Genomic DNA, 25,933 nt, shown 5'->3' on the forward strand with positions numbered 1-25,933 from the left:
ATCCTATTTCTGTGTTTTTTACCTCAATCTTTTATCATGTTATGTGAAAATATGATGTACTTATACGCGTAACAAGCCATTTGTTTCATGTAAGTCCGAAAGGTTCCATAGCTTTATATTTAGACAGTTGTGAGGATTGGCCCAGCTGTCAATGCAAACATCATATGTAAATCTCAGTAGCTACACGTGTTATTTGTCATTATTCACTTGATAGTCACTTAATGAATTTATAACAGGTATAAATAGTGGTAACATCACTAAAATTACTCGACATAGGTTCCCATTTGGCGTTTCTCCTGTCTGGAGTAAATACTCAACATTATAAATTAAGGTCTGTAGTTGCAGATGTATTGTTATGTTATGTAATACATGTATGTGCATGTAAGTGGTGCAAGAGGGTTTATCAGCTGAGTTACAAGAACAAACATCGGTCAAAGGATTATCCGATAACACACTGATTGCTTCCACAGAGGATTTGTCAAAAAGGCAGTGTTTATGAGTGTAGATTTATGTAATCTATACTGAATACACCCTGTCGTAAAGTACGAGTGTAAAACAACTTCCTTCCCACAAAGAATTAACCGCCAATGCCTTGATTGATTCATTGTTGCTCATTATTGGCTAACTAATTGCAGACATTATACATTTAGTTGCCAGGTGTGCTCTCCTGGGTGACCAGTGAGATTATGTATACATGTACACCAGTGTGAACATGGTGGCGCTGCTTGTCGGCGACGCACCTCGTAAACTGTGCTCTCGTCGATTTGTATCTTTTTGTGTGTGTTTGTGTTGTCTGATGACTTTTTCCAACTCCAAAGAGCATCTAAGATGTCTTGCAAGATAATGCTGAGGAATGTTTGTGTTATTTTAACACTTTTGCTGATATTTCAACACTTCACTGGTGTGTGTTCAAAATGGACTGTCATGGACGCCAGCAATGGCAGACCAAGCCCGACGCAAGTTCGTCACTACGAGTGGACAGAACTACTGAAGCTCCGGAACTACACGGATATCAGCTCGCTCAAAATGGATATACCACTGGAATGTGAGAACGAGAAAGCCCAGAGGACACATAAGAGAGGTAAGAGGGGTGGAGTGAGACGCCAGGTGAGAGCCAGACAAAACAGACCCCCTCTACCCACACTACTTCTGGCCAATGTACGCAGCTTACGGAAACAGTTCTCGGAGTTTGAAACGGGTGTGAAATTTCTCCACCAATTTAAGGGCAGTTGCCTCCGATGTTTCTCGGAAACCTGGTTAACAGAGAGTATTGACAGTGCTAACCTTTGCCTCGATGGATTTAGTGCCCCCATTTGACAGGACAGAGATGAAGCAAGATCTGGTAAATCTAGTGGAGGCGGTGTATGCATGTATGTCAACTCTAAATGGTGCACAAATTATGTGGTATGGGATACTCTCTGTACGCCTGATATAGAACTGTTATGTGTGTCTTTCAGACTGTTCTATCTCCCCCAGGAATTCGGACAGGTATTTGTAACAGTGGTTTATATTCCACCCAATGGAAATAACAAACGTGCTACAGATGCATTGTGTGATTCTGTTAACAAAATGGATATGCTATCAGCGGATGCTCCCAAACTTATCCTCGGGGACTTTAATCTGTGCTGGAGACAAACTTGGAGTTAAATCAGTGCAAAAGGATATTGTACGCTGTTCCAAGGAGTATAAGATTCGTTATAAGGAAAAACTAGAATCTAAATTTCCGAGAAAACAATCTTCAGGACGGATGGAAATGTCTCAAAACCATTCTAGGAACTAATAAGAAACAATCAGAGATCAATGTGAGTGACAGTTTTGCATTTGCTAACGAGCTTAATGACTTTTATTCACGTTTCGATGTTAATGATTTACCGGATGAAAGAAGTGTTATTCTGGATAACCTGGCTGTCAGTGATCATCTTGACATTTCTGCTGATGACGTGAGAGAAACATTCAGAAACTTGAACAGTCGCAAAAGTGTCGGTCCAGATAAATTAGCTCCTGTGATTCTTAAGGAATGTTGTGATCAGTTATGCGACATATTTCAATGTGTTTTCAAAAAAACTCTTCTCCAACATCAGATACCTGTCATATGGAAAACATCTCACATTGTTCCACTTCCGAAGATACAAAATCCCAGAGTGTGTAATGACTATCGTCCATTTGCCCTTACGTCTGTAGCCATGAAGAGTCATGAACGGATTATCAAAAAGCTACTAATGTGAGAAGTAGAAGACCAACTTGACCCACTCCAGTTTGCCTGCAGACAGAGACGGGGTACAGACGACGCTACGCTTACTCTCCTGAACCTCATCTACAAACATCTGGAAACCAGTGGTGCATACGTTAGAATCCTCTTCGCGGACCTTCTCATCTGCTATTCAACCCCATTTGGTTCTGTCAAAACTTTCGAATTTGTGTGTAAACAGTAACTTAGTCAAATGGATAAATGCCTTTATGATTGACAGACCTCAGTGTGTTACTGTGAACGGAATGAAGTCTTCCTCTGCCAACCTGTCTACTGGAGCACCTCAGGGATGTGTTTTGTCACCCATTCTGTTTATAATTTACACGAACGACTGTGTTAGTAAAGCAACAAACTGTTTGAACATCAAATTTGCTGATGATGCAGCTATTGTGTCACTTCTTAAATCTGCTGACCTTGACTACAGAAATGAAGTATCTAACTTTACAAATTGGTGTAAAAACAACTTTTTGATCTTAAATACTAAGAAAACAAAAGAAATGATTATTGATTTCAGAAAAACTTGTGATCCTTTGGCCCAGATTTCAATCAACAACGAAGATATTGAAATTGTAAACACATACAAGTATTTGTGCACTGTTCTGGATTCAAAATTATAGTGGAACGATAAAGTTGATTATGTTTACAAGAAAGGTCAACAGCGGTTGTACTTCCTTCGTCGTTTAAACACTTTTAGAATTGATTGTTCACTCATGGTTCTTTTCTACAAAACCTTTATACAAAGTATTTTAACTTTTAATCTTCTTTGTTGGTTTGGTAACTTGTCTGTTCAAAACAAAGCTAAACTCAACAAAATTGTTGACACAGCACATAAAATCATTTGCTCAGAATCAGTAACTCCTATCAGCCAAATTTACAAGCAGCAAATTGTTAAAAAAAGTGCAGAAAATTGTAAATGACAGCTCTCAAATTCTCTATTATGATTTTGAATTTCTTCCATCAGGATGCCGTCTGTGCATGCCGATCTTCAGTAACCTATGCTTGTAAGAGATGACTAATGGAATTTAGTGGACAGGCTTGAGACTTGTTTTACACATGTCATTGTGTGCCACTTGTATAGATTGAAGCTCATGCCGTTGATCACCAGGCACATAGCAAGCCAGATTTTTTCATGAAAGTTTGATAGGTTGCAACACCTTATTTTTTATCCCCCCGGCATGTAATGCAAGAGGATATAGTCGACGCCTCATGTGTCCGTCCATCCGTAATCATTTTGTTTCCAGAGCATAACTCAGAAACCGTTCAATATTTTTAGACCAAACTTGATAGCTATAGTAATCTCAGCCTATGGTTGTGCCTTTTGCTATTTACAGGTTTTTGGCATTTATATTTTTTTGTTTTTCCATGGAACATTTTGGTGTTAGTCTTATGGTGGGGTGGGCTTGGTTTCCGGAGGAGAACTCAAAAACCGTTCAATATTTTTCCGCAAAGCTTGGTAGATATATCAGTCAGAAGCTGAAGTGGTGCCTTTTGCTATGTACAGGTTTTTGTGGTTTATTATTTTCTCGGTTTCCATGGAAACGTTTCAGACATAGTCTCAAAATTGGAGGGATGGGCTTCATTTCCGGAGCAGAACTCAAAAACCGTTCAATATTTTTCTGCAAAACTTGGTAGATATATCAGTCAGAAGTTGAAGTGGTGCCTTTTGCTTTGTACAGGCTTTGTGATTTATTATTTTCTCTGTTTCCATGGAAATGTTTCAGACATAGTCTCAAAGTGGAGGGATGGGCTTCGTTTCCGGAGCAAAACTCAAAAACCATAGAATGTTTTTCTGCAAAACGTGGTAGATATATCAGTCTGAACCTAAAGTGGTGCCTTTTGGTATTTTCAGGTTTAAATATTTAATATTTAATATTTTGTTGGTTTCCATGGAAATGTTTCAGACATAGTCTCAAAAGTGAGAGGTGTGTTTCGTTTCTGGGGGAAGATTTCAAAAACCGTTCAAGATTTTTCTGCATAACTTGGTAGATATATCAGTCAGAAGCTTAAGTGGTGCCTTTTACCTTGTACAGGATCTTGTGATGTATTATTTTCTTGGTTTTCATGGAAACATTTTGGACCTAGTCTGAAAACTGAGAAAACCTAGTCTCAAAATGGAGGGGTGGGCTTCGTTCCCAGAGCAGAACTCGAAAACCATTTCATATCTTTCAACAGATCTTGGCAGATGTATGAGACAGATCTTGAAATTGTGACTTTGCTGGTTACAGATATATGGCATTTATGATTTCCATGAATTCCATGGAAACAATTCAAGCTTAGTGTAAAAAAACAATGAGTAACTCTTAGATGATTTGTCCATTCAAACATGAGGTGGCCGGGGGGATGTGTCATCTTCTGATGACTCTTGTTTATAGTCCTTGAGGTATTTTACACAATATTAATAATATTTAAGTGTTTTTAACCCAAATCATGTGAAATTCTGGGCATTTTTTATAGTGGTAGCTGTGCCCCTGACCACTTGATTGTGTGGTAACACTCAATCATTTGCAGGTTGCAGTCATATAGCTGAGATATTGTATGGTGTTAAACAACCAAACCACACCTAGTCAAACCTAAACAGTAGTATTGGAAACTTATTTTAGATGATCATTCTTCATTAAGCATTCAGTTTTCTAAAATTGTCTTTTCACAAAAACCTATTTTGATTTACTTACAACTTTCACTTGTTTGTATTATTATTGCATATCGATGAATTGTTCAGAATTGTGTCTTCCCAACTCTCATTAGTTCCAGTGCTGGTATTTTCACTGGAATGGCTGTTTTTCAACTGTGTAGAGAGAGCTGCAGTAGAATTATTTCACAAAACCAAATCTTGCACAGCTGCATTTAATTATGAAAACTATCGCTTATGTGAATACTTCTCTAGATAATAAGCGGATGACTAGTTATTATTGATTCAAGATATGTTCTACATGAATTTAAAATTGCTCTGATTTTTCACCTTGGACAGGTTTTTGAAAAATGAGAATCATGGTGACTCACAGTATTTATTTTAGGGTGTCATTAAATCTTTAGTGTTGTATTTATTTGGGTACATCAAAAAGCAAGAGTTCGCATAGATTGTGATGGTTTTTTTTGGTATTGCTATTGAAATATAACTGTTTGTTAATAAATAGTTTATTTTTCAGTTTTCAGTCAGTCATATTAAAATGTAGTAGGCTGGACTAATATGTAATCATGCCTGTGATATTTTCATGGTAATATACAGTTATTAACATTGAATTGGAAAAATAGAATATTTAAATTAATGAAGACCTCACAAAAACTGTCACTTTTTCCAATCAAATCAGTTTTATTGAACTGAATTCTGGGGGTCACTCATACAATGTGTGTCAAGTTTTACTGGTATGATGATACTTTGAGAGTCTTTTACGAAATTGTTGCGTCAGATGTGCAGGAATCCCATGTTGTGTGAATTCCTGTTTTGTCATTAATATTGAATAATGTTTGTGAAATAGACAACAAAATATGTCTAAATGCACATTGAACACTTCTTTCTAACAGGAAAAACATAATTAAATGGCTATATGTGCTATATTCAATGACATATTAAATGTGCTTGTGTTGCATGCACAGATTCTGTTTTACTTTATTGTAAAAAGTGCCTTAAAGTAGAAAGAAAAACAAAGCTGTTACACTTCTCACTGCTTAAAATAAGTTGAAGCTTGGAAATTCTCATTGTTTAAACATAGTACGTAGCTTGCCGCCAGCTGGCACTTTGAATTATATTAATAGGGTCTATGAATAGGTCACATCATATTAATAGGGTCTATGATTGGATAACATTATTTTCTGCAATAAGTGAAATGACACCACACAATCATCATGTCAAAAGAACAGGTGTTTACATGCATGTTACGGTTTGTCTCAACAGTAGATCCAATGCAGATACATGCACTAAGAAAGACACAGCTCTTAGAACGGAGGGTAGATGATAAACAGTGTTCGCGTTAACGTAGGAATCTACGTTTTTCATGCCCCAAAATAATAGAAACATGCAAAACGATTTTGCATGCGTGTTTTGGATGCATAAATTCTGATCTACTTATTTTTACAAGACATATATATATACAAGAAATCATGAAATGATTCTGGACTGTAATGCAAATTTTATGTTCATAAGTCTTGGACTACATATTTGTAATTGTATTTCTGCAAGCACATTTACAAAACCTATCGTGAAGTCTCTGATAAATGTTGTGAAGCACTCACCTATTCTAATATTAGTTGACCTAAATCTTGGAAATGAAAGGGACAGTCAGCCAATGGTAGGTAGTTCTATTTTTTGAACACTGGCTGGGCAGCTGACTTTGTGTGCTGGCGATTAGATGCCTGACTGAGGGTGCGGGTTCGAATCCGAATCGAATGGAACTCAACCAAAAAAGTACAAGAATATGTGTACTGAGAAAGTGAAATCCCAAATATGACATATGTTGCATTTGACCATTTTCTAAATGGCATGTATAATCATGGTTGTTGGATGCTCTGTCCATTTATCACTTAACTTGTATCCAATTGTTATCTTTTGGTAAATCCAGTTACTCTCTAGTTGAATACAGTGTCTACCTTTAACTGTTCGGCTAAGGACAGAAGTCCATGTCTTTTTAGTTATAGTATAACGTCATTTAACAGAGTTAACATTCTCCATACAAGATGGACAGTAAAGGACAGAGAGATAGGAAACCGTGAAACAATTGCATGAATTAAAAGATTTTTCTCTAATGACAACTGCAAGCTTGAACAATTCTAGTGAGTGAGTTTAGTTTTACGCCACACTCATTAATTTTCCAGCTATGTGGCGGCGCTCTGTAAATAATCAAGTCTGGACAAGACAATACAGTGATCAACAACATGAGCATCAATTTGTGCAGTTGAGAACCAATGACTAGTGTCAACCAAGTCAGCAAACCTGACCACTTGATCCCATTAGTTGCCTCTTACGACAAGCATTGCGATACTGAAGATCAATATTTTAACCTGGACCTGAACCCGGGTTTTGAACAATTACTAATATGTTTTGATTGACATGAAGTACATTGCCATGTAATAGTAACTTACAAACTATATTGCTATTAACAATACTGCATATTTAGACATTCCTCTCAAAACCGAATATATTTGACTTTTAAATACATAATAAGAATTTTCACAAATATTTCCTTACTTAAAACTTGGGTTATCTTTAGTACATTCACAGATTGCATGATGATAACATCATATTGTTACGTTTCTCCATGTGAGTTACGTTTCTCCATGTGAGTCACATTTGTGTGCTAGCACTTGACATCATTAGCAGTCATAAGTCTTTTAAACTATCGGGCAATCTGTTTATTGTGGCATTTGGGGGATAATCTTGAGTCTGTCCTCCTGTTACCTAACTTGCCCACACAAACTGGACAATTGGACAAGGGAATAACAGACACAGGATGTCATTGGATACTGTGCATGGCATTCCCCAGAAGTTGTTCATTTCAACCAAAGTCCAGTTGATAAATAATATTATGATCAGTAATAGGATTCCATGAGTAAAACCACTATTGACAATCGTCAGTAGACAGGAAGTGATTTCTACTGCATTCACATAAAGATAGGTCGTTATATTCAAACACTGCAATGTCAGTAAAAGCTTGTAATTATAATTATTACTCATGATAATGATGTTATCTTAATGAAAATTTTGCAAGCAAAAGATTTGGACTACATATTTGCAATTTTGTTTCTGTACACACTTGTTCAAAACCTGCTGTGAACACTGATTAACACAATGTATGTAATAGTAGGTTGTTACGACGAATGTTCTGCTTGCATACCAGACATTCCTGCTGCGAGTGATCTGTTTATCATGTGATTAAACCAATTCAAAGGAAGCTGACATGCTGTGATATGACTGAATGCAATAAGTTACATTAACTGTATTCACTCACCCACTCACTTTAAGGGTGGTGGGGTAGCCTAGTGGTTAAAGCATTTGCTAAGCACTCTAAAGACCCAGGTTTGATTCCCCAAAAGGGTTCAATGTGTGAAAGGCCATTTCAGGGTCCTCTGCCATGATATTGCTGGAATATTGTTTAAAGCAGTGAAAAACTGCTCTCTCTCTCTCTCTCTCTCTTTCTCTCTCTCTCTCCATTCATTCATTTTATTATTTTTTTCTGACAAAATAACTGGTTCAGATTTGCTGGTGATTGTTTCTTGCTGTGAGAATTTGCATCTTTCATTTCAGAATCATGTCCATGATCTGTATTATTAACGTCAATGTCATGATTATTGCTTTCACTCTGAACATTTGTAGATCAATAGTTGTGCTAACATAAAAATGTCTGTTGATAAACACATGTCTGAAGCTGATATGCTTGATGCACTGCCCATAGTAGAATTATTTCGTAAAATTTCATTGCATTGAGCAATCATTGCCCCATAAGCCACAAGCAACAGATATATACAGTCTGGCATTAGAATACAACCATGAAAGAGAATGATTGAGTGGGGAATGTCTCTCTGCAGGGTCGTCATCATCGCCATGTACACCATATCCAGGACAACAGCAGCAACATGGATTGCTCAACCTCTATTTGAGATACATGGTTGGAAAAGAATCCCAAGTTAGTAACTCTTCATATTTTATCAGCCAAAACTGACATCCATGGGTGATTTCTCTGTGGTGAAATGGCATCATAATGCTTTGGAGACAATTGTGGAGTCATCAGAGGAGCAAATGACTGAACGTATGTCTCTGCCACTGATTTAGAATTGTGAGAATGAGGGTCAGACACAGTTCTGATAGAAAAATGCAGAGAGAAGGGCATGTCAGTCCGTCAAGGCATGATGGGAACATTGTACTTCCTGCTTGTCGTAAAAGTGTGAGATTAAAGAAAAAAATGTCCAGTAACTTATCTGATTCCTGTAGGGTAGAGAAATTTATTGCAAAACAGGTCAAACCAAATTCTACAACAAAAATATCAACAGCTTCATCTTATAGTGTTCGGAGAGGTTCAGATCATGGGCAAGGAGATGATCCCACTTCAGTTATAAAATCAAAGTCTGCTTCAAAGGCAGGAAATAGGGTTGTATCTGTTGTAAAGGAAGAGACCATGGCAAAACCAGAATGTAGGGTTGAATCATCTGATAAAGTAGAGACAAATGCCAGAAATAGTTCTGAACCCCATGATAAAGAAAGAAAGACTATGAAGACAGTAAGTAGGGTTGAATTCCATGGGAAACAAGAGATGGAGACTGGCTCTGGTGTTGAATCCAGTGATAAAGAAGAGACCATTACAAAGATAGTATGTAGGGTTGAATCCCATGATAAGGAAGAGAGCACAAGAAAGACAGAAAGCAGTGTTGAAATGGATGAAAAAGCAGACACAACAACAAAGACAGGAAGTAAGATGAAATCCCATGAAACAGCACAGAAAATGACAGGAAGTAAGGTTGAATCTCCTGATAAAGAAGAGACCATGATAAAGACGGGAAGCAGGGTAGAAACCCATGATAAATCAAAGATGAAAACAAAGGCAGATGTGATGACAAAGGCAACTTCCCAGCTTGATCCCCAAAAGAAATGTGAACATGGGCACCTGGTCTGTCAGTGTGGTATTTGCTTCAGACTCGGAAATGGACGGGAAATGGAGGTTTCGAGTATGAGACAGGGCTGGCACATGTGTACAGTATGTCATATGGGCTTCCGTGACCCAGTCATGCATGTGAATCACTTTCTAAAGTTCCATAAGATAGTTGCCCCACCCTTGTACAAATGTCCGATTTGTGGTGCCCGTGTTGAGGGGAACCGGATCATGGAACATATGAAGCTTCATGAGGAAAAAATTGTGTTCCAAAATCATTTTGGCTCTATTTGCTCACCTTCAAATGCTAAACCATCTGAGGGGGCAACTCACAAAACTTCTGATGCAAGTTCGGCAATATCAAATGCTGTTGACTCCTCAAGACTTATGAGTCATATACACACAAGGACTGCATCAAAACCTGCCAGAGAAAGGTTGACAGAAGTGACTTCTGACTGTGTCAAGGAACAGGGACAGGATGGGTTAAGGACCCAGAATGATTTGGCGAACTCTAGCCAGGATGCTCAAATGGAATACAAGGAAGTGATCACTGGTTCAGCACTGTGCCACATATGTGGAGGAGACATTGAAAATATAGAGTTTGAGGAGCACATGGAAAAGCATGATAAAGAGATCACTCTAGATTCTGATGTCTCTGATACAGCTCATGGTACATTGAGAAATACTCAAGTTCAACTCTGCCACATGTGTGGAGCAGATGTCACTAGTGATGTCTTTGAACAGCATCTGGAACAACATCAGAATCCTCCTGTAACAAGCAGCCATGGTATAGCATGTAATCTCTCATCTGGAAGTGATAGTGAACAGTTAGTTGGTGGAATTTCAAGAGTCAAACACTGTGATTTTCTGGAGGAACATGTTACAGAAGACAAGATTCCACCTTCAGGTAAATTGGAACCACCTTCATGTAGAGGATTATGCAGTGAGGAGGAGGTCACAGATGCAATTCCCTCAGACATTCAAAGCAATGAGTTAAAGTATGCAGAGTATTGTAAGGAACAACTTAATCTTGTGAAACAGTATTCAATGGGCTGTTGCTATCAACAGAAGGACCAAGAGGAGAATGCAGACCACTGGCTCTTCAATGAGATGTGTGGCTGGCACATGTGTAGCTCATGCAACATGGGTTTCCATGGACACCAGCTTTATTGGGAGCACCTACTACAAGTCCACAACATTGAAAAGCCAAGCACAAGTGTCTGTCCAACATGTGGAAATTCTGTTGAAAGTGAAGACTTACCAATGCATGTGAAAGCTCATGAACGGGATGAGACTTATATTGAGAATGATCCAGGTTTGCTGGATGAGAAAAGATTCCCTTGTTTGAATTGCTTTAAATGTTTTTCATCGTTTTCCATGTTCAGGGATCACATCAAAGAACATAACCAGGTTGTATCCACGAAAGAGCTCCCTCTGGACTTCCACCTGTGTAATGTCTGTGGTGTTCATGTTTTAGGGGAGGATAATCTCAGTGCTCACATTAGCCTCCACCAAGCTGTGGAATCCCCAAATGATTGCTGTACATCCTTGTTCCGCTGTAAGATCTGTAGCATCACATTCCCAAGCAATAAGTGTTTCATGAGACATATGGAGAGATGGCACCTGAAGCAATTTGATTCCAACATAGTCGCCAAACTGCATTTCAATGAAAATGCTGTTACAGTTTACAAGTGTGTTTGTTATTCGTTATTCGTTGACATTCTGGATTTCAAGAGACATGTTCAGAAAAAGCACCCAGAGGCTCTTAGAGAACAAATGAGAACAGAGAAGGTAGAAACCAACACATCAGAAGGTATGATAGTTGATGAGATTTCTGGGTATGCACAAACACTAATGCATACAAAAAACACTGTGGCCAACAACCATGATTTTGATTTGAGAAAAAAATCAAATATAGGCATGATCTTGTACCTGGAAAAGGAATCAACAGAGAAGAAAGAGCCGACTTGTAAAAACACAGTGTCTGTGCATGTTAGCTCAGAGAGTGATACTGACCAGCTAGACATGGGGGCCAGTTCTGGTCCATGTCACCTGCAGCATGAAGAGGTCAGTTCTAGTTACAGCCACTATAAGCATGAGCATGGCATGGTCAGTTCAACTGAGAACAACACTGAACCTGAAGATAAGAGTGATTCTCTGATGCTAGTGCAGTTACCTAAAACAGATGGTAGTTTCCATGGATTGACAAAGGGAACAGTGTCAGGTGAATATAAGAAGTGCTGTAAGTCTGTGGGGGCTGCAGATAAAGGTGATGAAACTGATGACGAGTCTGATTCTTCCAGTCCTGTAGAGATGGACTGTAAATCACGTTCAATCTCTGAAATAGATGATGCTGGAGAAAATGGCACCGTGAACCGTGTTCCCAGAATGCCTCACAGGTCAGAGTTCTCCTCTGCTTCAGAAACAAGCAGTCAGGATGTGGTGGGACTTGATTCTTCCTTCAGAGTAGTCAGGAAACAGTCTGGTAAATCAGAGAGCAAGTATACTATGAATGAAAACACGTTGACCCAAGACATGGAGAGAAAGATATGTGACCTTGAACTGGAGGATGACAATTGTGGGAGAAAGACTTACAAAGACCAGGTTGGTTACAAAAACTCAATTCAAAACACACACATAGTTGGAGTAGATCTTGCAGTTGATGGAGGTGCTCAGGAAGTTGCTATGTCCATGAATGAAGTAAATGTGTCTGGGGTTACAAGGAGCATTGATCCTTTAGTGAAGGTCATACGATGTGATAAAGAAGGTGCCATGATAAAGGTATTTGGGAAGGGGCTAGAAGGCTGCTGTTCTTGCACACTGTGTGGAAGAATATTTAGGAGCGAAAATGATTTTGTCAGGCACTGTAAGGTTAAAATGACCCATAAGATATTAAGAACAGTACATCACAAGAATCTTTCAGTAAGAAATAGAGCAGCAAGTGAAGGAAGTAGTGAGAGCACCTGCAAAAGTGACACATATGTAGTCTCTGGTACAGATGGCAGTGATGTTTCCCTGAGTCTTTGTTCCTGTGGGAAGTTGCTGGTTGGGCAGGAAGATCTGGACAGACATCTTCAGGCATTCCGCACACCGGGAAAAGTAAGAAGTCGAAACAGTTTGAGGAAATTTATGTGCGATTGTGGAACTCAGACCGGATGTGACCACAGGTCGTGTGAAGTTCACACAGCATTGGGCAGGTTCCAGGACAGGACTTATGTCAGGCAGCTTGACAAGGGTGTTATGGTTGATGAAGAGGACCTTACTGTCACTTTGTCTCTGTCTTTGGATGAAACTAATTCTTTTGTTGAAACTAAGGAAAATGGTGTTGACCCTGAAAAAGTTAATTGCATCAGGAGAAATGGACAATTTTGCTCAAAGGAAAATGGACCTAGTCTGTCTGATGATGATGTGAAAAATAAACATAGTAATGAGGAAAATGCACCTAGTGTTTTAGACATCAAAAGGGAAAACAGACCTTGTGCTTCAAATATCAAAGGGAAAAATGGACCTAGTGCCTCAAACATCAGTAGGGAAAATGGAACAAGTATTTTAGGTATCAAAATGGAAAGTGGTCCTTGTGCTTCAAAGAGCAATAGGGAAAATGGATGTGGTATTTCAAACATTAGTGGGGAAAATGGACCACCATGTGTTTCCATCTTTGGGGAAATTAAAAATCTTTTGGATGCTGATAGTAACACAGGCAGTGAGTTCATGGTGAAACAAGAAAGTCCAGCACATGTTAAAAGTGATGTTAGTCTCAGTGAATCTCTTCTGACTTCTGACAGTGCTCAGAAGGATTGTAATTCAGTAAGCCACATCTTGTCCACCTCCTCCTCCAGTGCCCCAGGCAAAGTGCAGGGCCACATGTGTTCCCTATGCCGTATGGTCCTGCTGCAGAAGGAGGATATGGTTCACCACCTCAGCCGTCACAAGTCCTACATCTGTCTGTGTTCTGTCCTCTTCCTTGACTTTGCGTCCTTTATGCGTCATGCCCAGATGGAACATAAGATGTGTGCGTCAAACCAGAACCCTGTGTTTGTCAACCTTCTTGGACCCAAGCCTCAGATCATTTCTAGAACTGAGGAGACAGATAGAATACTTGATACTGAAAACTTTGTGTCAGCTCAATCGTACTCAGAGGAAATAGTTGATATGAATGTGCAATTCAAGGGGTATTTCACATGTGAATGTCATGAGATATTTGTAACTGAAAGTGATTACCATGAGCACTTGAGGCAGGTGGTTTCGAAAGGAAAGCATGGCAGGAAAGCGATCGAAGAGTGGTACCATTGTGTGATATGTCCGATGGCATTTGCCACTTCACTTGATTACATGCTACATCTGAAGAGGGAACATCGGAAGAAAGGTCATCCAATACAGATTACTGAGGTTTCACAGAAAGCAGCAGCCATGGTCAGGTGTGAGGATTGTGGGATCCAATTCGACAATGTGGCGGGTTTAAAGGTGCACCAGCGGCTGTATCAGGGGACGTTTAAATGTACTCATCGACAAGACCAAGTCCGTGCAGAGATGACAAGGGTAAGATCAGTGTTGTCAGTCATAGATAGCACAAGCATGTAGCAAGCCAATTTTCATGTAAACTTGATATGTTGCAAAGGTTTATGTTTATTTTTATATAGTATTGAAGACTTGCCCATTCTTTTTGGCAATGATCGTGTGTAAGATTTGCCTTTTTTCATGATGACAGCTATGCCACAGTGAGATGTTTGATATTCTCTTCCAAGTTCCAATGAGTAAATTCACTGTCCAGCATACTTTATTTCATTATCAAACTTGGAGGGTGGTTTTGATGATTTTGCTAATTTTACATGGCGTCTTTTAAAATCTGCTGGCAGAAATCATGGTGTAAGTGAGTGCGTTTAGTTTTACTCCACTTTCAGCAATATCTCAGTAGTATCATGATGGGGTACACCAGAAATCATCCTCGATGTCTCCAGGGTGTACATTCCAATAAAGTTCCACTATAGCCTGGATGCATATATGGCACGGCCTGACAATTTTCCTCCCCTTGGCTGGCTTTTATCCAATCATTAGGAACATGAGCATGCCAATCACATTTCACTTTTGCTTTTTAAATTATCTATCCCTTTAAACCTGGCAACACAAATCATGCAGAGGGACTTTTAAAGAGGTAGAAGGAGTTTTTGCATATATTTTTTTTAAGTTTCAGATCTGACAAGTTGTATGCATGATTTCCCCCAAATCTGAGTCGCTCTGTGAACAAACCTTCATAGCTGTGACCGCTATCTTTGTTGACAATGGCAAACTCAGTTGTAAAGGTGGCTTAGCTGATTGACTATTGTGTGAATTTGGACCCAGCAAAGGGAGGTATTTAATACGATTATGGGGGCCGAGCCATAGATGCATCCGAGTATAGTCTTCAGCCTGAGAAGTTAATGTTTTAACCTATAGGCTACCCAACACCCAGTGGCCCCACTGAAATGATAGAGCTACATCATAGACAGTAGCTTATCTGTTTTATTTATTTATTTATTTATTTATTTATTTATTTATTTATTTATTTATTTATTTATTTATTTATTTATTTATTTTGTTATTGATTTTAAGATATATGCTGTTGGAAATGCCTAGCTTGTGATAATTGAGCTTCATTTGCAAACTGAAGTACTGAGGAACAAACGCCAGTCATCGCTTATGATTCATGTTTACTCTAAAAGTTGTATTGTTTTATCATCCCTGGTTGACTTGACCTGACTTGACGCCTTTCTTTTTGACAACATTGGGTGACATTCTGAATAAACTCTTCCTGTTCCATGTGGATTTGTCATCATTTTGAATCAGCAGTAAAATATAAAGTTTCATTTTCAGGCCTCCCAAAGAAATCTTTCCCACCCGGAGAAAACTGCAGAAAAGCCCACATTAATCATGAAAATAGCAACATAATCATGTTGCCTTGCTACTGAAACTGTAAAACAGCAACTTTATTTGCTTAAGTTGGATAAAAAAAATATGAACTTTGAGACTGTCATCTACATTTTTTGCATCATGAGAAAACAATGTGTTAATGTTGAGTCGTGTTGCTGTTAGTGATGATCATACACTTTGTGTTAAGGGGAGGCTGGCAGATCTGGGAGTCAGCTTTAGAGTGGACAAGTCTGGGACCAGGGTAGGTAGAGTGAGTGAGTTTACTAGAGTGAGGAAGTGAGTGTGTGAGTGAGTGAGTGAGTAAGTTTTGTGCACATTATATTCCATCAATATCATGGCAAGGGACAGCAGAAACGGATCTCACACATATGCCCATGTGAGAATTCAAACTTGAAGCCATAGGGATCACAGTTAAACGTTCTTGTGATGTAGTGCATGTATTAATGGTTGGTATGGAAGGTTCAGCTTTAAACTGTAGGCAGGGAACATGCAAGCCTTGCTATATGTTAGGGCTGAAACAGTATACCACTGTATTTTGTTTTTGGTTTGGTACACCAAAATTCAGTTCACAATTTGAAAATATGGTACATTTCGTTTTGTTTTTGTATTATCTTAGTCACCTTATGCACAATACTTTCAGAATGTCATCAGAAATATTCCATGATGGCATCTCTATGTGGCTACAGTTCTTGACATTTCTGTGCCTCTAACTTGTCTTCAACTCATTCCAGTTTGACTGGATGAACAAGATCGTGTAAAGGCACTTCTGTTTGGGTCCCAGTTCCATGAAGAGTTCTTCTCGGAACTATAGCCAACAGTGCCTTTCAACGAAAATGTTTTTACTATCAAATTTTATTGTTAACGAACCAAACCAAACTGTACCAACCTGAGAATTGTGGACTGCGATATGTACTTAGGCATGGCATACCATTTCACCCTTGCTCCATCCTTGCTATGCTGATAAAGGGACAGTCTATGGATTCTAGTCTATTATTTATATCATTTTGCTGTAGGAAGTTTTACTTAAACTATGAGTTGTTACCTTAGATACTTGTGCAAGTCTATCAACGTCCTTTCTCCTGACTTTATGATACACTGTTATAGAAAATTCAGAAATTAGTGCAATTAGTCTCCAAACTGTCCACTAGTGTCAATTTCAGAGGTTGCGTTATGTCCTGTTTGTTATAGTGGACTAAGTATGGTTTATGCCATGCAAAAGAGTGAGCAAGTGAGTGTTGTTTTTCGCTACTTTTAGCAATATTGTGAGCAATTTCTTGGACTTCACACATTGTACCCACATAGGGAATCAAACCTGGATCTTCATCCAGTATTCTTGTCAGTTGAATAGGTCATATTGTCGTCATGGCCTCTGGCTCGTCTCTGTTGATAGTTCAGGTGATTTCCGTTAAATGTTCAGGTCAGTTGTTCAGGTGTTCTCACTGTTAATCAGGTCATTTCTCATTTACTCAACATTCTTCATCATCCTTCAGTAATTCAAGTCATCTTGTCAACTGTCTGTAAACATTCAGTTCTTCCCTGTGTGGTATTCAAGTGATCCATATCTGTGGGATATCCTAGTGATTTAAGCCATGGTGTCCATGGCTGTGATATTCCTGGAATATTGCTAAAAGCTGTGTAACACTTGAATCACGCACTCCAGTGATCCTTTTCAGTTATTCAGATCATATATTCATTTCAGCCTCCTAGTTATATGGAGTATCTCTGTCACATTGCATCATTTCTAAATTGAAATAGTCTTGAGAGTTTTTATGACTGCAATCGTTCGGTTTCTCTTTTTCAGATAACCAAGGACAGTGCTATATTGGTATCCCAGAATGACAGTCAGTCTGTGGAAATGGTAAGTTAGTGAGTAAAAGCATGAGCATGTGTGGTTTTACATCACTTACAGTTATAGCAATATTCCAGCAACATCACTGCTGGTTTTCACACATTGTACCCGTGTGGTGTAGTCTTTGGCCTGACGAGCAGACACTTTTACCTTTATTCTACCCCACCACCCCATCCTGGAGTAGGATGGTGGGCTGCTTGCAGGAGTGTCTGGTCTGGCGTATATTTGAAACTTGAACACAGGGTTTGATTTTTTTTAATACCAGCTAAGTAGACTAATTGGTCTTAACTGGACTTAACTTAATGTCAACAAGACCATATGGTTGGAAGACAAAACAAGGTTAATTTTTCTTGTCAGCAGGTTTATATTGCATAATAGAAAAACACTATATCAAACACAAAACTATGTGGTAATTGTTGTTTTCTTTTGTTAATTTGTAATACTGTTAACCGTAACTTTTGATTTTCCTGAAGAACATTTATCACTTAAAAGTAACTTTTATAGTCTTTTTTTACACTTCTATAAGCTTAATAACAGTTTCTTTAATGCTCATGATATATTATGCTGTGCAAAATAAGAAAATAATCAAATACATTGATTTGAAACAGTGTTCATCTTGTACACGTTAGGCCAGCCGGACAAGATTTTATCAAGACCAGGCCAGCCATTTAGTAAACAACACCATTTAGAAGTGCCTTAATGTCAAAACTGTCTTACAAAATGGAAGTAGATTTGATAGTTTTATGCATGCAATGATTTGGTTTGTGTGTTTCAGGAAACCGAGGACAGAGCTATGTTGGAATCCAAGAAAGACAACAGTCAAGCTGTGGTTATGGTACGTACAGGGATGGTTGGTCGGTGGAGAGAGTGTATGCTGTATGTCTGGTCTTGCCTGTATTTGAGACTTGAGACAATCAGCTGGATTTAGTGAAATTCAGTGCGTTATGTTGCACCAGAACAGCGTAGCTGGAAATTGAGTGTTTCATTGAACAGCAGCAACAACAGACTCAATATGTAAAGGGAGACAACTCTTGCAACATTGTTTATTCATCCTTAGACAAAATTGTGGAGAGGTAGGATGTTTATTAGGCTAGATGAATATGAGTAAGTTGAAATGTTATGTCACAAGGGCAATATGAAGGCAGGGTATGAAAATCTAAAAAATTCAGCCAGACCACAGCTTGCCAGCTGTGACCAAAACTTACCTGCCTGCAAATAATTTAGGTTTCACAAGCAACATAGATAATCATCCAATTAAAATTCATCCTTTATTTTTAACAAGTGAATTGATAATGCGTTATTACCCAGAAATATGAGGAATACCTTCCTATACATTTTAAATAAAATTTTAACCCAACCATCAGACAGGCAACTGCGAGAACCTTGTCAGTCCATGTTGAAAATAACCTGTCCTAGGTGGTGGGGCAGGCAGGTATTTCTAACTCTGATGACGGTAGATCAGTTTCAAAGATGGGTGAAGTCTGGACAGCCACAATGCTACCTAGAATGGCAACTACACTATCTCTTGATGACAAAGGATTCATATTCAACAAGACTGTTTCCAAGGATGGACGTTGGTGAACATTATAACAATGGATGGACATAGTGTATTGTTTCAAGTGAAGAAAATGAATGTTCCTCATCTTTCTTTAGATCAAAATGATGTTATTTATCTTTTACTGAAATTACTGAAATCGATGCCAAATGGGGAAAATATAATAACTCAATTAGATCTTAATCATAATCAAATTTGGATGTTTCCAATTTTCATTTTTTCTTTCAGGGTATTCCCATCCAAGAGGATGAAGTAGGAACTGCAGTCAAACATGATCTGAATCCTGATTCAGAATCTGGTTTCACAGTACAGAAGGAAACTGACACTTGTGCAGAGACCCCCGGGATGTATGTGATAGGCAGTGATGGTACAACTGTTATCAAGACAGAATGTGGTACAGAAAACACTGTTGTTCCCAGTGATTCATTCATTATTACAAGGAACGACGACGACGATGATGATGATGATGATGATGATGATGATGCCATGGAATCAGATGCATATCAACATGGCGATGTAAACCCATCTGAGATAATCACGCCTGGCTTTGGCTTCATGGGAAGTGACTCAACAGAATGGACGATGATGGTTCCCATGGTTACCATCAAGAAAGAACCGGAGGAATGCATGGAGACCCTAGATGACAGTCACTCTGTGTTAGATGGTGGGGACATAAAGGAAGATGTTGTCAAGACAGAGGTAAAAGTTGAACCTGTGGATCCAGAAACAAGAATAAAAATGATGGCGAATGGTGTTGGTGCAGGACCTGATTGGATGTTGGCAATGAGTTGTGGGGATGGAGAGGATGGGTTGAACAATGTACAGGTGAAAGCGGAACCTGTCAGCGATGAGGAACTGTGTCAGCCAGCTGTAGGCAATATGGTGTACATTCACAAATCATCTCAGGAAATATTTGATGAACATGAGAGACAACAACCTGAGACCCAGCAAAAACTTGGTGATACTGTAAGGTCATTGAAACAGGCTGATGAAGAACAACAAGTATCACAGCAGCATTCTTTGACTAAACAAAAGTCCGTAAAACAGCAACTTGTTGCAAAACTACAAATGGTAAGACAACAGAAAGAACTGGCAAAACTACAAGCTGTAAAACAGCAACCCATAGCAAAACCAAGAACAGTAAAACAACAGCTTTTTGTAAAACGACAGTTAGCAAAGCAAGTGGGGGTGTTTCCGGAACCATTACACGAACAACCACCAACTGAAAAGCTAACACCTAAGAAAAGAAAGCAGCCAGAAACACCACAGCCAGCAGTAGAAGAAGAACAATTAACCAAGAAACCAGCATGGATTCAGATACAACCAAAACCCCAAACTGTGGAATCCAGTTTGTCTGTGGCCGATGCACAGTCTTTGGTTACAAAACAGCCACAGCTGCTGATAAACCTGCAGCCACAGCCACTGATAAACCTGCAACAAGTGACACAACAGCAACCAACAGGGAAATTTCAAGTAGCAACCCAACAGCAATCAATGGTGAAACTGAAAACTTTGGCACCACATCAAACTCTGGCAACACAGCAACCACTGGTGAAACTTCAAGCAGCAACCCAACAGCAAATGGTGAACCTGAAAACTTTGGCAACACAGCAACCACTGGTGAAACTTCAAGCAACCCAACAGCAACCAATGGTGAAACTGAAAACTTTGGCACCACATCAAACTCTGGCAACACAGCAACCACTGGTGAAACTTCAAGCAGCCACCCAACAGCAACCAATGGTGAAACTGAAAACTGTGGCACCACATCAAACTCTGGCAACACAGCAACCACTGGTGAAACTTCAAGCAGCCAATAATACAGATACAGCCACAGCCGCTAATAAACCTGCAGCAAGTGGCACAACAGCAACCAACAGGGAAATTTCAAGCAGCATCCCAACAGCAATGACATCAAATTCTGGCAACACTCTAGCAACACAGCAACCAGTGGTGAAACTTCAAGCGGCAAAACAGCAGCAGCTGATGGTGAACCTTGAAGCTGAGGAAAAACAACAACCAATAGTGAAACTGCAGGCAGCGACCCAACAGCAACCAAAGGTGAAACTAAAAAGTCTGGCAAAACAGAAACAATTTGTGAAACTTCAAGCAGCAGCACGACCGCAACCAATGTTGAAACTGGAAAAAGTGGTGAATCCGCAGTCAGTGATAAAGTTGCAATCACTGATACAAGAGCAGACAGGGGCACAGCAGAAACAATTATTCAAGTTTCATGTGGTGACAGAACAGCCACAAGTGAAGAAAGTTAAAAAAAAATTGCCGCAACAGGAAGTGGTCATGCCCCAGTGTGAAGCACCTTTGCTGTATGAGTGTGGGATATGTAACAATGCATTTAAAAGCCCTGAAGAACTCATTGCTCATGTGAAAACCCACTCTAAGAAGATGCATGAGTTGAACAGCCTCAATGGAGGCAACGTGTCCTTCTCTCTTAAGGTGGCTTTGGAACGTGCAGATGCTCTTCAGGCCAGTCCTACAGACAAATCATATGGTTGTCCTGTATGCAAAGAGACCTTTCCACAATCCACCCAACTCTTAGGCCACTTGCAGACACACCAAGCACAGAAACAGGGTAATGTCCATATGTGCGTTGTCTGTGGTTCACAATTCAAGCAGGCCTCAAGTTTGCGCAAACACATGCACTGTCACATGCGTGAGTCAGGGAAGGGTTTCACGGAACTGGTGGCCAAAGTTGACCCTGCGTTAATGCCAGTCGCAGAGAGTTACCCCTGTGAGAAGTGTGGATTGGTGTTTCGTTCCAAGAATCGGAAGGCTGTCCATGTTCGTTATGTTCATAAGCAAATGGCACCGAATAAGTGTACACTTTGTGAGAAGACGTTTTATTCGCCATCGGAGTTGGAACGACACATGAGGACACACACAGGGGAGAAACCATTTGCATGTGATCAGTGCGGGAAAGCCTTCGCTCTTTCTACCACATTAAAGGATCACCTGCGATCCCACACAGGGGAACGGCCATTTAAATGTTCTATATGCTGCAAAACTTATTCATCGTCATCGATACTTGGACGACACAAGCTCACACATGTTGGTGAACGAAAGTTTAAGTGTGACATCTGTGATAAGAGTTTCCTATATTCCAACTCACTCACAGTGCACATGAGGACTCACACAGGTGACCGTCCATTCACCTGTAACATCTGCGGAAAGACGTTCACAGCATCATGTCACTATCGTGTTCACATGCGAATCCACACTGGGGAGAAACCTTACAAGTGCACATTCTGTGAAAAAAAGTTCAACAACTACGGCAGCCATTACCGCCATATTCGTACACATGAGGAGTGGAAGTGCAGTGAGGAGGAAGATGAACAGGAGGACATTCCTGAGGTCTTAGATATCAAGCAGGAGGTCACATCCATCGACTCTGAAGATGGTGATCTTGAGGGGAAGCTTGTTCCATTTATGCTGTCATCGGGTCTGAAAACAACCTTGCTGCAAACACAGGGAGTGCCAGATAAAAGCAAAGTTGAAGACGTCAAACAAGAACTGAAACTATCATTATTAGCTCCAAGGACAACAGTAGCTGAGGGATCGGCTGTTACGTTTGCAGGGGCTGGGGCTTCAAGAACAGCAGTAGCCAGTGGTTCGAGTCGCACAGGTGCTGATGTGCTGATGTTTAAACCCCAAGACACTGAATCAAGTGTGCCATATGCTCCAAGTACAGCAGTCGCTGATGGATTGAGCCTTGAATACCAGGATGATCAAAAGATTTCTGTTCAGCTGAGCTCACAAGATTCAAATTCTGATGCCCACATGAATCCGGTCAAAGGCAATCTCGGTAGTATAATGCTTGAGTTACGTGAACCTGTGAAGACTGCTAAAGCTGGCTCACGAAAGCAACATGTCCAGAATTCAACAGTTTATGCAAGGGTGATTACAACACAGCCTAGCCAATTGCCCCCTAGTGAAGTGACTCCACCTTGTGTCAATAAGAAGCAAAAGCAGCCAGCGACTAGACCCACCACTTCTCCACGGAAGACGGACACTGGAGCCATTATGAACAAATCCCTGTCCACATCTGGCATCGTAGCTCAGCTGCTCTTGTCTCAGGCAAACAGTTGATGTGAGGCATACGTGATGGGGAGGAGGGTAATACATGCTACACCGAGAATATTTTCTGTGCAACTTTGTGATGATCTTGTCCACACACACTTCGTGTGTCTTCTTCGATTGGCATTCTAGAAGTTGGGTAGATGAAGGATGAGGACTATTTCGATGGATATACAACTTCTTCATTCTGTAAAGGCGGCAGTTCGACATAGATTTTAATGTCATTGTGCTTGACACTGACATTAGAATCTATGTTGAAACGTCACCTATACAGAATGAAGAAGTTGTATATCAATAACAATAGTCCTCATCCTTCACTTCATCTGTGTTATAGACATGGGCAGTTTATGCAGTTGCTATGGATTAGAACTGTGGACGTTTTTAAGATTGTGGTCATGAGATACTGGAATTGGTGAATATGTCCATGGATGTATGTGTCTTTTGTGTCGCTGTGTGATATAGTAATTCACACACACATGTTCCTGCAACGTTTGCGTTGATCATGTGTGAACGCTACCAATGCCTTATATGAAACCTATTATAAGAAAAGAGGCACATCAACATAAGAAATATGGCTATTTCTGTGCTTGTCTGTGAGTGCTCATTGCTCCAAGCACCTGCAGGTGTGCCTGTCAGAGGGAGTAGTCCATGGCTTGATTCATTGGTCATGACGTCAGTTGTAATGCAGTATATGTGAGTCAGATCCACAATGAGGGAGGAAGTAGTACAACCAGATCTCTCATACATTGATGATACATTGATGATACATCAAGCCTTGTCATATTTTAGCCAGACAAATAATCAGTATTTTTCAAATCACAACCTTTACAATATTTTGTAGAACATTGTAATCAAGCCTTGTTGGCAATGTTTTAACCAGACAGATACTCTCTGTTTTTCAAATTACAAATGTTAGAATGCTGTGTACAATGGACCTCTTGCTAAGTAATTTTGTTCAAATCACAGAAATTGGGATATTTGTTCAATTGGTTTTTGCTAAATTGATAACTATTTTCGTTCAAATCCTGAATGGGACATTGTGTTCAACTGGAAGTTATCAAGGAATACAATGGACTCTTTCTTTGTTTTTGATCACAGTTGTTAAAATACTGTGTTCAACTGAAATTTTCACGGACAGTGAGCTCTCTCCTTCATATCACAAATACTGTGTAAAACTGGAAATTCATTTCCCAAATGTTAGGATATTGTGTAAAAATGGTCAGCTCAATGTCTATAAGATGTACCTTTATTCACTGTATCATGAATGTGGTTGTGTCGGTGAGGTTTGTTGCATTGCTGACATGTTTTCAGTGAACATTCCATCCATCGAGATTCCAACATGTCTGCATTTATAAACACATCCTCAGGACTGAAGTTACTTCGACCCACACTTTTTGTTTTCTGCATGTCTTATGGCCGACAGTTTTTTCATCCCAGATAACTAAAAGTGTTATTTTCCAAATATCATTCAGTAGTTTCTAATTTTATCTCAATCAGCAATGGTTAGAGCATCTGCTCGTCACACTGAATACCTGGGTTCAATTCCCCTCATGGGTACAATCTGTGAAGCCCTTTTCTGGTGTCCCCTGATGTGATGTTGCTGGAATTACTTGATAAAAGCAGTGTAAAACGAACTGTCGATGAAATGATTCAATGGTCAGTGTTTTGTGCTGTTGATTCAGGTACATGTAGTAGGATATTTTGTTACATTTTAGAAGTTGTAGTTTTTATCATTGATTAGATGATTTCAGAAAGGATTTTGCTTGTTTTTGTGAAAATTGCTGATTTGACAATTTGTTCCATTGTTGATACAATATTTGCTGATGTATTTGAAATGTTGATGAGAGATTCACTGATTTTGTGAATGTGTTTCAAATGTTGATGGAGAATTTGCTGATTTTAAGAATGTATTTCAAACGTTCATGAAGAATTTGCTGATTTTTAGAATGTGTTTCAAATGTAGATGGAGAATTTGCTGATTTTGAGAATGTCTTTCAAATGTTGATAAAGAATTTGCTGATTTTAAAACGTGAGGGACCATTCATAATGAGTGGCTAGACTGGTGATAATGAATGGGTCAGGCTGGGGTGGGTGGGATGGGGTGGAGGATGTAGGGTAGCAATTTTGTATACATGTACTAGGCGGAGACAGCAGTTTTTTGCATGCTAATAATAAAAAAATATGCTTGAATATTATGGGAGAGGGGTGGGAGTAATTGATTTTGTACATTGCAAGGGGGTTACTTACTAAATCTTAGGGTTCATTCACATTGTACATGCTTCTTCATAACTAGCGCATGCATGCATGCACCCACCCACACACCATGAATTATGGATGGACCTTGGTCAAGATGCTTATTTGCAATGTATTTCTGACATGAATCCAAAAAACATTTCATCAGTAACCAGTGTTTAGTTTAATTATTGGTGATACAAATTTGCCTTTATTAAAAAATACAAACTGAATGTGACTGAATAATCTTGTCTGTTTTTTGGTATTGTTTTTCCAGTTGTGAAACGTTCATTTATCCATCCTTTTACCATTTTGAGAGACAATTCTGTAAGTACTGAATATTTTAGTGGGGTTTCTGCTTGTGTGTACAGTTTGTGAAGTCCATTTCTTGATGTTACTGGAATAGAGCTAAAAGTACAGGAAAACCGTTCTCACCCACTCACTCACTCACACACTCACTCACTCACTCATCT

General features: G+C 39.4%; 2 protein-coding genes across 2 annotated transcripts in view; one reads left to right on the forward strand and one right to left on the reverse strand.

Moving 5' to 3' along the window:
* LOC137289219 (large ribosomal subunit protein mL41-like) overlaps window positions 1-25,933 on the reverse strand; it is a 254,186-nt gene that overhangs the window by 12,476 nt on the left and 215,777 nt on the right. The window lies entirely within an intron of this gene.
* On the forward strand, window positions 9,355-24,185 carry LOC137258117 (uncharacterized). Its single transcript, XM_067795682.1, has 5 exons — window positions 9,355-14,364; window positions 15,920-15,973; window positions 17,534-17,590; window positions 18,357-18,416; window positions 19,365-24,185. The coding sequence occupies exons 1-5, from the start codon at window positions 9,355-9,357 to the stop codon at window positions 23,238-23,240; spliced, it is 9,057 nt and encodes a 3,018-aa protein (XP_067651783.1). The 3' UTR covers window positions 23,241-24,185.

This window comes from Haliotis asinina, chromosome 1 (assembly GCF_037392515.1).
Source record: "Haliotis asinina isolate JCU_RB_2024 chromosome 1, JCU_Hal_asi_v2, whole genome shotgun sequence".
Taxonomy (NCBI): Eukaryota; Metazoa; Mollusca; class Gastropoda; order Lepetellida; family Haliotidae; genus Haliotis; species Haliotis asinina.

What these genes read in the sequence shown, in the direction of transcription:
- LOC137258117 (XM_067795682.1), top strand. Translation starts at nt 9,355, where the DNA reads ATGGCAAAACCAGAATGTAGGGTTGAATCATCTGATAAAGTAGAGACA. An exon ending in TCCGTGCAGAGATGACAAGG is followed by an intron (nt 14,365 to 15,919) that starts GTAAGATCAGTG and finishes CTTTGTGTTAAG; the next exon opens with GGGAGGCTGGCAGATCTGGG. An exon ending in TGGACAAGTCTGGGACCAGG is followed by an intron (nt 15,974 to 17,533) that starts GTAGGTAGAGTG and finishes TCTCTTTTTCAG; the next exon opens with ATAACCAAGGACAGTGCTAT.